This window comes from Thalassophryne amazonica, chromosome 8, assembly GCF_902500255.1.
Source record: "Thalassophryne amazonica chromosome 8, fThaAma1.1, whole genome shotgun sequence".
NCBI lineage: Eukaryota > Metazoa > Chordata > Actinopteri > Batrachoidiformes > Batrachoididae > Thalassophryne > Thalassophryne amazonica.
In genome coordinates, this window is record NC_047110.1 from 115,168,556 (window position 1) to 115,183,860 (window position 15,305).

Genomic DNA, 15,305 nt, shown 5'->3' on the forward strand with positions numbered 1-15,305 from the left:
AGAATGCAGCAGACACGTGACAACGCAGAGACGACATGAATTCTCAGGTGTTGCGTCCTATCGTTGCAGACGTAATGCCTGAAGCCAAAAATATAACGGGTCAGATAGCACAAACCACACAGGCGCCAAGTGGGAACAAAGCGTCTGATTCCACACTCTCAGCATTGGTGAGCGTTTGTGTGAGAGCGCACATTTCATTTGTGCGAGTTGTGTGTGGATGTATGTATTTTTTACTTTCTGGCTACACACCTTCTGTTGAATGTTTTATATAAACTTAAAAATATCATGTTGGTCTGCTCCGTGTCAGCCTGATCCTGTCTCAGGTTGGGTATCGAGAACCGATTCTTTTTGAGAATCGTTAAGAAATGATTCAATCCACCAACATCAATAGCCTTTTTGCTTAACGATTCCCTTATCGGTCCTTCAGAGCGGCTGTCGTTTATCGGGAAAACCATCATTTCTCTGCGTTGATTGTAGACTCGCTGCAGGGTCTGCAATCAACCGCTTCTGCAGCAGCTCTGTTTGAAGCAGAGAACCAACAAAGCAATTTAATTTAATCATCTTATAATGTGCCAAATCACAACAAAAGCCATCTCAAGGCGCCTCACACAGAACAATTCAATATAAAAATTAAATAAATAATTAAAAATTAATCAAAAAATAAAATAAATTCAAATACATAATTAAAAACAAGTAAAAGAATAAAACAGATAAAAAATAAAAACTATTCATAAGAAAGAGAATAAAAATGGGTTTTCAGTCTTGACTTAAAAATGTCCACGGACTCCGACTGTCTCACGGTTGCAGGAAGACTGTTCCACAGGGTGGGTGCACGATGAGAAAAAGCTCTTTGACCCACTGACGACTTCTTCACCCTGGGAACACAGAGAAGTCCCGCATCCTGTGACCGTAAAGCCCTGGCCGGCACGTAAGGTTCCACCAGATCAGCCAGATAAGATGGCACCAGCCCATGAACAACTTTACAAGTCAATAATAAAACCTTAAAATCTGCTCTCACAGAGACAGGGTGAAGCAGTGCTCCAAACCACTGCTTCGTTGGTTCACCGCTTCGCTGCTTTTCAGAAGTGGCAAGTTTGCTTCTTAACCACTCTCAAAGCCATTTAAAAATGTCATGTCACTTTTGTGCAGATGAAAGTCACTAACTGGGACGCTTGTCTTGTTGCAGGCAAGAAACGAGAATCGTCCAGTTTGTACCGCTCCAAACACTGCTCCGCTCTCTGCCAGGTTGTAATTTTTAACTTAAAAGGGAATCGCTGTTTTAAATCAAATGACATCTCTTTCCAAACGTAATACAGACAACAAACCAAACCATTTTTTTTCTCCCAAAATGAGACGTTGTCCATATTTTATGAATTACAGTTGTATGTAAAAGTTTGGGCCCCCCTGATAATTTCCATGATTTTCCTTTATAAATCATTGGTTGTTTGGATCAGAAATTTCAGTTAAATATATCATATAGCAAACAAACACAGTGATATTTGAGAAGTGAAATGAAGTTTATAGGATTTACGGAAACTGTGCAATAATAACCAAAGTGCACTTCTCAGGCCACACGGTGCATTATGGGTAGGCTAAATTTTTCGACTACCAGTCTACATGTTATGGTGGCAGAAAGCAGCAAGGAGTGCAATGATTTGGATCATTTCAACCGCTGGAAAGTTGACGATTTAAAGCATTTTTGTCAGCTCCGCAGATTACCTGTTACAACCAGGACTACGTACGGCAGTGGACAGAAACAGAAAGAAGAGCTGGCTGTGCTTGCGTGTGCTGCATCGGTACAGAAACTACCACTGGTGCCAACTAGAGGATGACATTTTTCGGGAATTCCCGTGGGTCACGTGATTCCTGCGGGATTCCCGCGGGATGGGAGTCAAAATTTTATCAATCCCGTGATTGGGATGGGACGGGAATGCCAAAAATAGATGATGATTTTCATCTATTTAATGCCGCGTTCACACCGGGCGCAATCAGACGCTACAAATTCGCGGGGGTCACGTGGCGATGGATGCGCCTCCTTCCCCCGGTGTGTCGCTCTGCTTTTGCTGCAAAAATTAGCCCCGGTGCATCATCAAATAGGAGGAGCTTCCATTACGCTCGCCGGCTCCGGTCAGTCAAGTTAAGATGACCGACCTTGATCACACGGAGCGAGTTGTTGTGGAAAGCTCCCAATACAGAGAGGATCATAATTTGCTGCAGGAGCTGAGTCTGGATGATGGCTGCTTTCAGTGGTCCTTCCTCCTCTGCAGGACCCAATTTGAGGACCAACTGTCCCGTTCACACGCATACATGTAAACAATAAAAAAAAAAAAAAAAAAAGAAACTCCGCTGCTTGCTGCAGCTCGCTCTTCCACCAAAAAACTGTCATAATTGTGTTTAGAAACCAGTCACCATTTGTTTTATTATACATCTGTGTAGTTAATAAGTAAAATAATCTCCATGAACGATTCGCTTGCACGCGGACGTAAAATCAAATAAAATCAATTTTATTTATATAACGACAAATCACAACAAACAGTTGCCCCAAAGCGCTTTATATTGTAAGGCAAAAGCCATACAATAATTACGGAAAAACCCCAACGGTCAAAACGACCCCCTGTGAGCAAGCACTTGGCGACAGTGGGAAGGAAAAACTCCCTTTTAACAGGAAGAAACCTCCAGCAGAACCAGGCTCAGGGAGGGGCAGTCTTCTGCTGGGACTGGTTGGGGCTGAGGGAGAGAACCAGGAAAAAGACATGCTGTGGAGGGGAGCAGAGATCAATCACTAATGATTAAATGCAGAGTGGTGCATACAGAGCAAAAAGAGAAAGAAACACTCAGTGCATCATGGGAACCCCCCAGCAGTCTAAGTCTATAACAGCATAACTAAGGGATGGTTCAGGGTCAACTGATCCAACCCTAACTATAAGCTTTAGCAAAAAGGAAAGTTTTAAGCCTAATCTTAAAAGTAGAGATGGTGTCTGTCTCCCTGATCTGAATTGGGAGCTGGTTCCACAGGAGAGGAGCCTGAAAGCTGAAGGCTCTGCCTCCCATTCTACTCTTAAAACCCTAGGAACTACAAGTAAGCCTGCAGTCTGAGAGCGAAGCGCTCTATTGGGGTGATATGGTACTATGAGGTCCCTAAGATAAGATGGGACCTGATTATTCAAAACCTTATAAGTAAGAAGAAGAATTTTAAATTCTATTCTAGAATTAACAGGAAGCCAATGAAGAGAGGCCAATATGGGTGAGATATGCTCTCTCCTTCTAGTCCCTGTCAGTACTCTAGCTGCAGCATTTTGAATTAACTGAAGGCTTTTCAGGGAACTTTTAGGACAACCTGATAATAATGAATTACTATAGTCCAGCCTAGAGGAAATAAATGCATGAATTAGTTTTTCAGCATCACTCTGAGACAAGACCTTTCTAATTTTAGAGATATTGTGCAAATGCAAAAAAGCAGTCCTACATATTTGTTTAATATGCGCATTGAATGACATATCCTGATCAAAAATAATAATAATAATATTATACTATTAATATAATAATACTAATAAAAATAAAAAGAAACTCCGCTCCCGCTGCTGTGGTGCTGCTGCTCGCTCCAAAAACTCTGTCATAATTGTGAAATAAAGGACAAAAGAGACATAAGTCCTGCTCACAGGCTGCTACCAGATACAGGACATGTTCACATCTTCAGTCAAAGTCCAGACATCTCCACGTCACTACATATTCAGTCCCTGATTGATCATCACGGCGCGAGACATACGGGAGTGGGACTGATTTTGAGCGGGAGCAGGATGGGATTGGGAGTCATCTTTACAGGAGTGGGATGGGATGGGATTTATTTTTTTACTTCAGTCCAGGATTGGGACAGGATGGGATTTTTTTTCTGGGAGCGGGATGGGACGGGAGTGAACATCCACTCCAGGGATGAGAAATCACGACTCCGCCGGCTTCATAATGACGACAAGGAAGGTGGGTCTCACATATAACCTCTTTGGTGTCACGTTTGCTTTGATAAGTTGACATACAATGACGTGCATGCATGCAGTTTGTTTATAGAACATGTCAATATTACGCGCCACGCCATTCATGGCGCGACATTACAGTCATAGGCTGATGCACAAAAACGGCGTCATCAGCCACATTATAATTCGGCACAGTTTCAGGATATTGACAAAATAAATGTGTGCAAGAAACTTACAATTTTAGTCCGTCTTTTACGTCCGTCTGGATTTTTCTTTTCTGTGAGGAAATTGTGTAGAATGAACGGAGGTTTACAACCACATTTCTTCTTCTTTGTCTTTATGTGGACTCGGCAAAGCTTTGTAATCGTGTGTTTTCAGCCAACTTTCAAGCCTATAAATTCCGTTTGAGCATTTGAAAACAGCACAATGTGCCCCTGTCATTATTGTATGTGTCACTTAAAGCCTTTGAAACAATCCCTGTGAAAGCCTTAACTTTTACAGTCCGCTAATGCTACTGTATACGAAATTCAACAGTAGCGGTGTGTGTTTGGTAGCTGGAATGTTTGCCCCTGTCTGACCCACGCATGCGCAGATGCGTTGTGCACTTCGCTTATTATTTAAACAAAATTAGGCAGGTACATAAATTTGGGCACTTGTCATTTTATTGATTCCAATACATTTAGCACTAATTATTGGAACAAAAAATGGGTTTGCTAAGCTCATTGACCCTTGACCTCCTTACACAGGTGAATCCAATCATGAGAAAGGGTATTTAAGGTGGCCATTTGCAAATGTTTCCCCTCTTTGCATCTCTTCTAATGAGTGGCAACATGGGAGCCTCTAAACAGAAAAGTACCCTCTTCTCTCCAGACAGCAGTCATATGACTTTTTTCAATCTTTAAAGTATATATTTAATTGTTTTATATTTTCCATGTTTGTGAATTATTTGTAGGTTTCCAGTCAAAGCTGTTCATTTAATGTTCAGCAGTTTTCCGAGAGCGTGAATGAGCCTAGAGGAGCGCACCGCGTGACGTGCAGCTCGACCCGCTGAATATTAACCTCATGTGACAGGAGAATTCCTGCACTCGCTCATTCATTCATAGCTGAGCTTTGGCTCGACTGTCCCGCCACTGTGCCAGAATGTTAAAGGTCACGTCAACACAAGCTTTAATCAGAGGATTTACAAGAAGTCTGCAAGGAAACGTCAATGTGCCAGAAAACAAACCCATCAATCTCGCTGCTGTAGACGACGGCAGGACGGTTGGACGGCTCCAGTCCGAGCTCCAGGCACGCCAACTGGAGCTTCCTCTCAAACGTCTCCACGCTGCCGATGTTGAACCAGACAAAACTCTGCAACCACAAATCAAAAGAATGTTCAAATACACATTAAAATGAGGTGAAAACTTTTATATTTATTTTATATTTTTATTTTCCATATTTATGACAAGATTTTTTTTTTTTTTTGCACTGACTTGTGTTTGAATCAGAATTTTTATCTGCAGTTGGTTCAACAAACGTTAAAAATCTAAATTTTATTAAAAATCTTTGAATTCTGATATTTAATGTGTTTCTCTCACTGTGTCAACATCAGCTCCTGGAATCAGAAAAACTCTGACAAACTCTTTGTTGACAACTTCCAGCCGGTCGACCTGCACAAAAACATCACAGACCACAAACACACTTACTTAATGTTTAAAGCCTAAACACTTCAGTTTAAGCACAAAGCGCTCCTCACCGCGCCTCTGCTCAGGTACCGATGGACAAAATCCTTCCAGGTGACCTTGCGCCCATTGTCTCTGAAGTAGCTGTAGAGCAGAAGTGAACTGATGCTTGCAACAGTGACTGCAATGTAGCGAAAATCCTTCTCGTCCCACGGAAAGTCGCCCTGCAGAGCAGCAAGAAGCCCACAACAGAACACAAAGGCTGTGAAGACCAGGCAATCTGTGAGAAATTACCAATAACAAGAACACCAATGTGGCACAGTGACCGGCAAACATCTACGAGAAGTAGGGAAGGGAAGAGGAGGTGATGGTCTAGTGGTTAAACTGTTGGGCTTGAAACCAGAGGATCCTCAGTTCAAATCCCAGCCTGACCGGAAAATCACTAAGGGCCCTTGGGCAAGGTCCTTAATCCCCTAGTTGCTCCCAGTGTGTAGAGAGCGCCTTGTATGGCAGCAGCCTGACAGAGTGAATGTGAGGCATCATCATAAAGCACTTTGAGTGTCTGATGCAGATGGAAAAGTGCTATATAAATGCAGTCCATTTACTATTTATTTTAGAAGTTACCGATAACAACAACGGCCGCGTGAAAACACGTCACAGTGAGCGGGCAAACACCTACGAGAAGTTACCGATAACAACAACGGCCGCATGAAAACACGTCACAGTGAGCGGGCAAACACCTACGAGAAGTTACCGATAACAACAACAACAACGGCCGCGTGACAACACGTCACAGTGAGCGGGCAAACACCTACGAGAAGTTACCGATAACAACAACGGCCGCGTGACAACACGGCACAGTGAGCGGGCAAACACCTACGAGAAGTTACAGATAACAACAACGGCCACGTGAAAACACGGCACAGTGACTGGGCAAACACCTACAAGAAGTTACCGATAACACAAGGAAATTGCCAAGAGCAGCATCATATGAAAGTTTATGAACCAAAAATTAGGTCCCTCAGGTGTCCCTTCCTGAACTACAGCTGTTTTTAAATAATCTGTGAAATAATGTAAATTTTACATTTTATGCTGATGACATCATTTTATTCACATGTACAACCAAACTGTGGTTGGTTTCCATCCTGGACATGGGGTGGTTTTGCGATGCAGATGCGGCAACACGATGTATCAGCGCACCCAGACCTGACCACATTACTGCAGTTTTAAGTTTTCCATGTGAAGATTCAAACCTTTTGAAAACGACTCCACCAGTCTTTTCCTCCACCTCTCTTCTCTCCGCCTCCCTTGCCATCTGAAACACAAAGATGATTGGTTAGTGTTTCTGCACTGACTTCCTGTTTACATTTACTATCAAAGGAAGCCTTCAGATTCTTATAAACATCACACATGCAAGCAAGAGTTCAGTCAGAGCACAGAGATGGAAAATAACTTTCACTACCGAGTTGTTACAGTTTTTTATACCGTTTCTTAATTTCATAAATCCAAGATTGTGCTTTGTTTTTGTTTTACATGATGCTCTTTATCATCAAACCAAACTTCTACGCCGACTGACTGAGGAGTTTGTGCTTCCTACAGGACGGCGGCTCAGCACCACACCTGCTCTGTCCTCATGTGGCTGCATGTTACACCGACTGGAGTGTTAAATCCTGCCACCACCCTGTTGGACAGTTCCCCTCCAGATCCTACAGGACATTAATGTCTCATCCAGGATTCAGAATCTCACTCCGACTCTCACAACCTTAGAAACAGCTCCATATATTCAATCATCGTATCTGAGTACCTGCCTGCCCCCTTTCTTAATAAAAGTTGATTAAACGCTGCCATATATTAAATGATGTGATGTAAATAACAATGAAATTTACCAGATGAGGAATAAAAAAAAGATCAAAGAGGGATGACGTAATATTCAGGTGATGCACAAACTGAAACGTTCCTTTCAAAAGAAAAGCAGACTCTCACTGGAGTGGCTTTTTTTTTTTATTGTAACATGGGCGTCTCTCACCTTTAGGCTGACTGGAGTAAAGACGTGTGTAAAGTGACTGGAGTCTACTGCAGCAGAGGAAGGTCGTCCGACTCAAAGAGGCGTTCTGTCAGAGAGCGTGGAAATGTTACTGCACCAAGAACACAAACCAGATTTCGTTGTTGTTGCACTCGTGTAATGACAATAAATCTCATCTCAGGTCCAACACGGTTCTGACCTCAAATAATTAATTGAGCTAATCAGATAAATGGAAGAGTTCTGACTATGTTGGATGTTTGGTCTCTAAAGTAAAAGGTCAAATAAGGTCAACACGTTACCCCATAATATGGTGCAAACTATTCCTTTTTAATACCAATTAGCTCAACTAATAATCTCTGCATCACTTTTTACCTAAACTGGAGCAACTTTAATCTTTGACCTCTGTACAAACTGAAATTGACTTTTCTCACTATTTTTTGTCTGTTTTTACTCCAGAACTCTCAGTCACAGAGAGTCCAAACTATAGCTTTTTGGACTCTTTAGGATCAGACAAATGTGGTAGTTTTCAATATACGATTTTAAATCTTGACCCCTGTGTATTTCTTCACTGACCCGACCTGCCACCCTGGGATTGCTATCCAAAATAAATATTAACTAGTGATATATACCTAGTTATTTATGGGCAGGAAGCATAGACTGTTTTAGAGGGTGACATGGGGGTAGATTTTCACTCCTGTTCCATCCCACTTCCACAGAAGTGAAAATCTACTCCCATGTCACATAAAATAATCTATTGTGTTTTGCAGCTTTATTTCAAAAGATATGGCAACAGAAACCGTTCATCTGTGGTAATACAGGGAGGCACTTATTGCCTAAATCCAAATGAAGAAAAAAAAAACTTCACTAAAAGACAAATCATAAATAATGCATGGTCTCTGGTCAACGGAGGACCAGGTGCTAAGTCCCTGTTTCTAGCTCTTTTGGAGGTCAGTTACAGCAATAAATAAATAATAATACTACAAGGGTCACACCATGTCTACCTTAAGCCTAGTTCACACGACAGGATTTTAAAATTATCTTTAGGTTTCCAAAACCTGACAGACCACACACATGAAGATAACCCTAACCCAAAAGAAAACAAAAGTGCATATGATGCAAATATTAAAAAAAATAAAATAAATAAAAATACAGTGGCCATATCGGTCTACTTCCTCACTCTTCAGCACACTTGAATATCTGTCGCTTTGTAATAGGGCTGTCACGATTAGGAATTCCTGGAGACGATTAATTGTCAGACAAATAATTGCGATTGACGAATATATTGTCTATTTTTTTGTTTCTTTTTTCCCTTCTTTATATTCTACTATCGTAGTATAATTACACAACTCTGGAAGAATGTTTGGCTTCTCTGAGTGGAGAAACTGGGAATGGTGCAACATTTTTATCTTCATTTTATAGTCCCAACTTTTTCTGATTTGTGGTTGTTTCTGTTGCATTTCTGAAATTGTTTCTCCTCATCAGTCACGTTTTGTGCTTAAACACTACATTAAGCTCAAGATTGAACAAATAAATACCTTTGGAAAGTAACAGCTGTTAAAGTTCAGAGTTCTCACCTGCTTTTTGTGATCTGTGCATCTGAACACTTTTTTTTTTGTGGCTCAGTTCATTCATATATTCTCATTTTTAAATATGTTTTTAAAGATATTTGACCATTTATTTCATCTCATGATCTCATAAATTCAGCATACAACACGCACATGGTGTGAACAGGACGGTAACGGCAGAATCACACCTTTAGAGAAAGTTCGGAGAGAAGTAAAAGCAGCTTCACTGTGTTTTGTTAACATGTTCACTCGGGTTAAAATCCTCTCTGCTCCGCGCTCGCTGCGCACTGATGGTTCTCAGACTGTAACATGTCGCGCCTGCATTCAGGAATCTCCCTCACGCACCCCCTCCCTCGCAGTCTGCAGCCTGTTGACCGCGCGCGCGCGCACACACACACACACACGCACACGCACACACACCCCGACAGCTCTGCATTTTAGACGGCTTTTGAAGAAGACAGCCACTGTTTTAATCTGCCGTCTTATCCAAACGGCAGGACGGATCGCTCTTCAGCCTCCATGTTATTGTCCTGCCTTAAGACGAGAGCGAGGCTGCAGCACAATGATGTCAGATTCTGAGTTGTTTTATGCTTTGTGGATAAAATAAGTAATTCACAGTAATCGCGAATATGAAAAATAATCGCGATTGACGAATATTGTAATAATTGTGACAGACCTACTTTGTAAGAAAACACTGCACAGAAACTAATTAGGGCTACTATCAGAATCATCACGTTGAACTAACATCAAACACGTTAAATGTTGCTACGGAGGAATAAAAAGTGCATCTACATTTTCTGGACTGAGGGTGGCGCTCCTCTCCTCACGTTTAACAAGCAGCATACAGCACGTTAGCACCGTCACACTCGACTCTCTTGAAGTTCAGTAATATTTGCGACTTCCCTGCCGATTCTGTGAGCTTAATAGATAGATCATTAATTCAGACCCGCTGCAGGGTCTGTAAACAATGTCGAGAAATTATAATTTTCCTAACAAACACCCCCAAAAACAACGGCCACTCTGAAGGACAGATAAGGGAATCGTTAAGTAAAAAGGTTATTGATGTCAGTGGATCGAATCACTTCTTAACAATACCCGAAAGGAACCGGTTCTCGATACCCATCCCTAGCGATAAGCAAAATCTGAGAAGTAGTCAGCACTATTTTTTGCAATTATTATAGATGTTTTAAGGCTGTAAAACCCCACACTACACACTTTTCTCAAACAGGCATTAACATTCTCTCATGTGTAAACACTCTCTTTTTTCTTCTGGGCAAGAAGATTATAAACAGACACACGCAAAACTCTCCCTTCGCTCACTGCCTTCGGAGGTATGGATGCGGGACCCGCAAAGAATCCAAGTCCTCTCTCGGTGGCCACGGAACTCTGCGGCGGCGGTCAACATCAGCATCAAAACAGCGGGCAGCGAGCGTAGTCTCTGGACCTGTTGGACATTTTAACATGGACTCCTATGGGAATGTGCTCTCTTTTGGAGCTAGCCCCAAGTGGCCAGTCAAGGACCTGTTGGGTTTTGCTGCTTGGTGGTAAGTTTTAATTGGTACTAACACACCAACTTTCAGTGCACTGGTCCAAAACCTACATACAGGTAAAAAAATTAAATAAGGGTTAAGGACTCTGCTGTGAGTGAGAGGTGTCTTTGTGGCTCACACTATAGAAGGTTTCAGGTTCTCTTTCCACCTGGGGCCTTTCTGTGTAGAGTTTGCATGTTCTCCCCGTGTTCATGTGGGTTCCCTCCAGGTGCTCCGGCTTCACAGACACGCAGGTCCGCTGAACTGGACACTTTAAATTGACCGTAGGTGTGAATGTGTTTCTCTGTATGTGGCCCTGTGACAGACCGGCGTCCTGTCCAGGGTGAACCCCGCCTCATGCCCTATGACCGCTTGGATAGGCTCCACCCCCATAACCCTTGACTGGAATAAACAGATATAAAAAGACTAACAAATGAATCTTCCTCATCTAGAGAAACTCAAGGAAAAGCGATGGCACTGGGTTTGGCATGTGATAATGATCAGCCAATCACAGGCATTCCGTGTCCAGTAACTGTAGCCACATTCTATTTTCAGGATTAGACCCAACATCCCGAAGGAGCGCTCAGAGCACAAGGACTCAGACACAGAGTGCTTGACAAAGAGTTGAAGGACCAATTCCTAAAAGATGAACACTTTTGAGTAGATTTAGTTTGACTTTTTGGGGCAGTCAGAGTACCAGTACCCAAGCCTGTACCCTGACAGGGTGGGTTTACTTGTCTACGCACACGCAGAACCCCAGAACGGAGTCATTTGTGCCGATGTCAACAAAATTTCATGGAGACTCACAACACCGGCTAAAGAATGACAAAATATTCCATATATTGAAACTCAGATGCTTCCAAACTGAACAGTGTGACCAATGTTTCACATTTTCATTTTCAGAGAAGTTATTGGTAAATTTTACTTTAATTTTTTTTTTTTTTTTTTTTTTTTACGTTTTTGAGATACAACCATTCAAGCTCGTTGAAAAAAAGGCAGCTGGTCGGTGGAGTTAGTTTGCAGAGTGAAAAGTAAAGATGTATGAAGAAACATCTGTACATATGTGTGGTTTTGTGAGAGCAGTTTTTAAAGGACACCAAGTTTTATTTATTTAACCGGGTTAGTCCCATTGAGATCGAGATCTCTTTTACAAGGGAGACCTGGACAATTCTGAAGTTTCCAGTCCACCTAAACTGCATGTCTTTGGAGGAAACCGGAGCACCCAAAGGAAACCCACACTACGGACTTAGGTAAAGTTAGAAAGATATTCACAGATTCGAAGTTCACGGCTCAATAGCTCTTAAGAGAAACATTGTAGAAAGACAAACACCACTAGTTTCTAACCTCAGGAAGGTAGACAACGAGCTACAACCTTATTTTTATCCATATGAGCCGTCCTCTGAGCTGAAAAAAATAACACTGATCTGAACTGGCAGGAGGCAGAGAAACGAAGCTTAGGGACCGTCTACAAAGTGCATACATGGAAAAAAAAAGACACCAGAAAATTATTGAATAAATCATTGTAATAAGGAGTGATATCACCAAATTCACTGCACACATCAGTGGTGTCCTGCTGATTATACTACAGAGCTCAGTTTGGAAAAAAGTAATTTTAAAAGAATTTGGAGAATTTTTCATTGATTATATTTTCAATAGCATCAAAGTCATAAGGTGTAGTGACACAAAATTTACTGCACACAACAGTGGTGTCCTGCTGATTATACTACATTTTTAGAAAGTCATTTTCAAAAATTTTGGAGAATTTTTTGTTGTTTAAATTTTCAATAGCATCAAAGTCATAAGATGTAGTGACACAAAATTTACTGCATACAACAGGGGTGTCCTGCTGATTATACTACAGCACTCAGTTTGGAAAAAAGTAATTTTAAAAAATGTTGGAGAATTTTACATTGATTATATTTTCAATAGCATCAAAGTCATAAGATGTAGTGACACATTTACTGCACACAACAGGGGTGCCCTGCTGATTATACTACAATACTCACTTTGGGAAAAAGTCATTTTAAAAAAAAAATTGGAGAGTTTTTGATTGTTCTAATTTTCAATAGCATCAAAGTCATAAGGTGCAGTGACAAAATTTACTGCACACAACAGGGGTGTCCTGCTGATTATACTACAACACTCACTTTGGGAAAAAGTCATTAAAAAAAATTAGGAGAATTTTTGATTGTTTTATTTTCAATAGCATCAAAGTCATGAGGTGTAGTGACACAAAATTTACTGCACACAACAGTGGTGTCCTGCTGATTATACTACATTTTTAGAAAGTCATTTTCAAAAATTTTGGAGAATTTTTTGTTGTTTAAATTTTCAATAGCATCAAAGTCATAAGATGTAGTGACACAAAATTTACTGCATACAACAGGGGTGTCCTGCTGATTATACTACAGCACTCAGTTTGGAAAAAAGTAATTTTAAAAAATTTTGGAGAATTTTACATTGATTATATTTTCAATAGCATCAAAGTCATAAGATGTAGTGACACATTTACTGCACACAACAGGGGTGCCCTGCTGATTATACTACAATACTCACTTTGGGAAAAAGTCATTTTAAAAAAAAAATTGGAGAGTTTTTGATTGTTCTAATTTTCAATAGCATCAAAGTCATAAGGTGCAGTGACACAAAATTTACTGCACACAACAGGGGTGTCCTGCTGATTATACTACAACACTCACTTTGGGAAAAAGTCATTAAAAAAAATTAGGAGAATTTTTGATTGTTTTATTTTCAATAGCATCAAAGTCATGAGGTGTAGTGACACAAAATTTACTGCACACAACAGTGGTGTCCTGCTGATTATACTACAACACTCACTTTGGGAAAAAGTCATTTTAAAATTTTTTGGAGAATTTTTTGTTTAAATTTTCAATAGCATCAAAGTCATAAGGTGTGGTGTCGCCAAATTCACTGCACATAACAGTGGTGTCCTGCCAATTATACTACAACACTCACTTTGGTAAAAAGTAATTTTAAAAATTTACTGGAGAATTTTTTATTGTTTATATTTTCAATAGCATCAAAGGCATAAGGTGTAGTGACACAAAATGTACTGCACAAAAAATGTTTTAAATGACTTTTTCCCCAAAGTCAGTGTTGTAGTATAATCAGCAAGACACCACTGTTGTGAGCAGTAAATTTTGTGTCACTACACCTCATGACTTTGATGCTATTGAAAATTTAAACAATCAAAAATTCTCCAAAATTTTTGAAAATGACTTTTCCCCAAACTGAGTGTTGTAGTATAATCAACAGGACGCCACTGTTGTGTGCAGTGTGCATTAAATTTTGTTTCACTACACCTTATGACTTTGATGCTATTGAAAATTTAAACAATAAAAAAATTCTCCAAAACTTTTTTACAATTACTTTTTCCCAAAGTGACTGTTGTAGTATAATCAGCAGGACACCCCTGTTGTATGCAGTAAATTTTGTGTCACTACATCTTATGACTTTGATGCTATTAAAAATAAAACAATCAAAAATTCTCCAAAATTTTTAAAAATTACTTTATCCCAAACTGAGTGCTGTAGTACAACCCCTGGCAAAAATGATGGAATCACCGGCCTCAGAGGATGTTCATTCAGTTGTTTAATTTTGTAGAAAAAAAGCAGATCACAGACATGAGACAAAACTAAAGTCATTTCAAATGGCAACTTTCTGGCTTTAAGAAACACTATAAGAGGACAGTTCCCGGTGTGTGTCTCCACGGAACGCGGAGTTACATCAGGAAAGGCTTCCGGCGATAAACGTGTGCCAAATCCACCTGAGGCGACCCGGACACAGAGGGAAAACCTTACTAAATTTACCAGTTTGTGATGTTCCACAAAGACTCAGACTTTTATCGGTGCTGAATTTACAGGTTTTCCCCAAGTGGCCATTAGACATTAATGCTGTTTTTGCGTGTTTTTTCTCACCGGGGTTTCGGAGCTCCAGCAGACGCCTGACGAGAAGCTTCGAGCGGACACCGAGCTCAGGCGAGCCCGGGGACCCGGAGGCCGCCAGGCCGCAGCCAGCAGCCTGAGAACCCGAGACATGCTTCGTCCTGCTCCGGCTGTCAGCCAGAACCGGCTGAAATCTGGCGGACTGTTATTTTCTCCTTCTGGAAGTCATCCGGAGCAGTTATTGAATCAGAAATGTCACCGAGACGAAGACCCGAAGCGGCCTGAGCAGACGCCTGATTCCAATTAGTTTAATCGTCATAAACAAGCTTTGGCCAAGAGATTAGGATTATATTAAAAGACTAAAATAAAGTCTAAAATGTAGAAATAATTTAACAACCATCAAGACATTTATTTCCTTTAAAAATTAAGATCAGGCATGACAAAGGACAGCGGGGGGGGGGGGTGCTCACAGTACGTGACGTCATTGCACAGGTCCCACCTCTCCCCCCATTTCATTGGCTGAGATTTCTTTGCACTGAGCGCTTCTGATTGGCTCACAGAGATGCGCTGGTTCCCGCCTCCCCTGTGCTCATTATGTTACGCAGCTTTTTCCACTTAGATCGATTATCCGATTTTACAGATAAATGTGATGTT

At 40.9% G+C, this 15,305-nt stretch overlaps 1 protein-coding gene across 1 annotated transcript in view; it reads right to left on the minus strand.

Annotated features, from left to right (window-relative positions):
• The window catches only part of si:ch1073-174d20.2 (AFG3-like protein 1), a 28,835-nt gene extending 13,908 nt beyond the window's left edge, over window positions 1-14,927 (minus strand). Inside the window, exons 1-6 of the mRNA XM_034177331.1 lie at window positions 14,685-14,927; window positions 7,656-7,740; window positions 6,883-6,944; window positions 5,704-5,853; window positions 5,546-5,617; window positions 5,194-5,318 (exon numbers count right to left, since the gene is read on the minus strand). Of these exons, the coding sequence (XP_034033222.1) occupies window positions 5,194-5,318; window positions 5,546-5,617; window positions 5,704-5,853; window positions 6,883-6,944; window positions 7,656-7,740; window positions 14,685-14,804 (614 nt within the window). The 5' untranslated portion in view covers window positions 14,805-14,927. The remainder of the gene's footprint in view (window positions 1-5,193; window positions 5,319-5,545; window positions 5,618-5,703; window positions 5,854-6,882; window positions 6,945-7,655; window positions 7,741-14,684) is intronic.
• Between the last annotated feature and the right edge of the window lie 378 nt (window positions 14,928-15,305).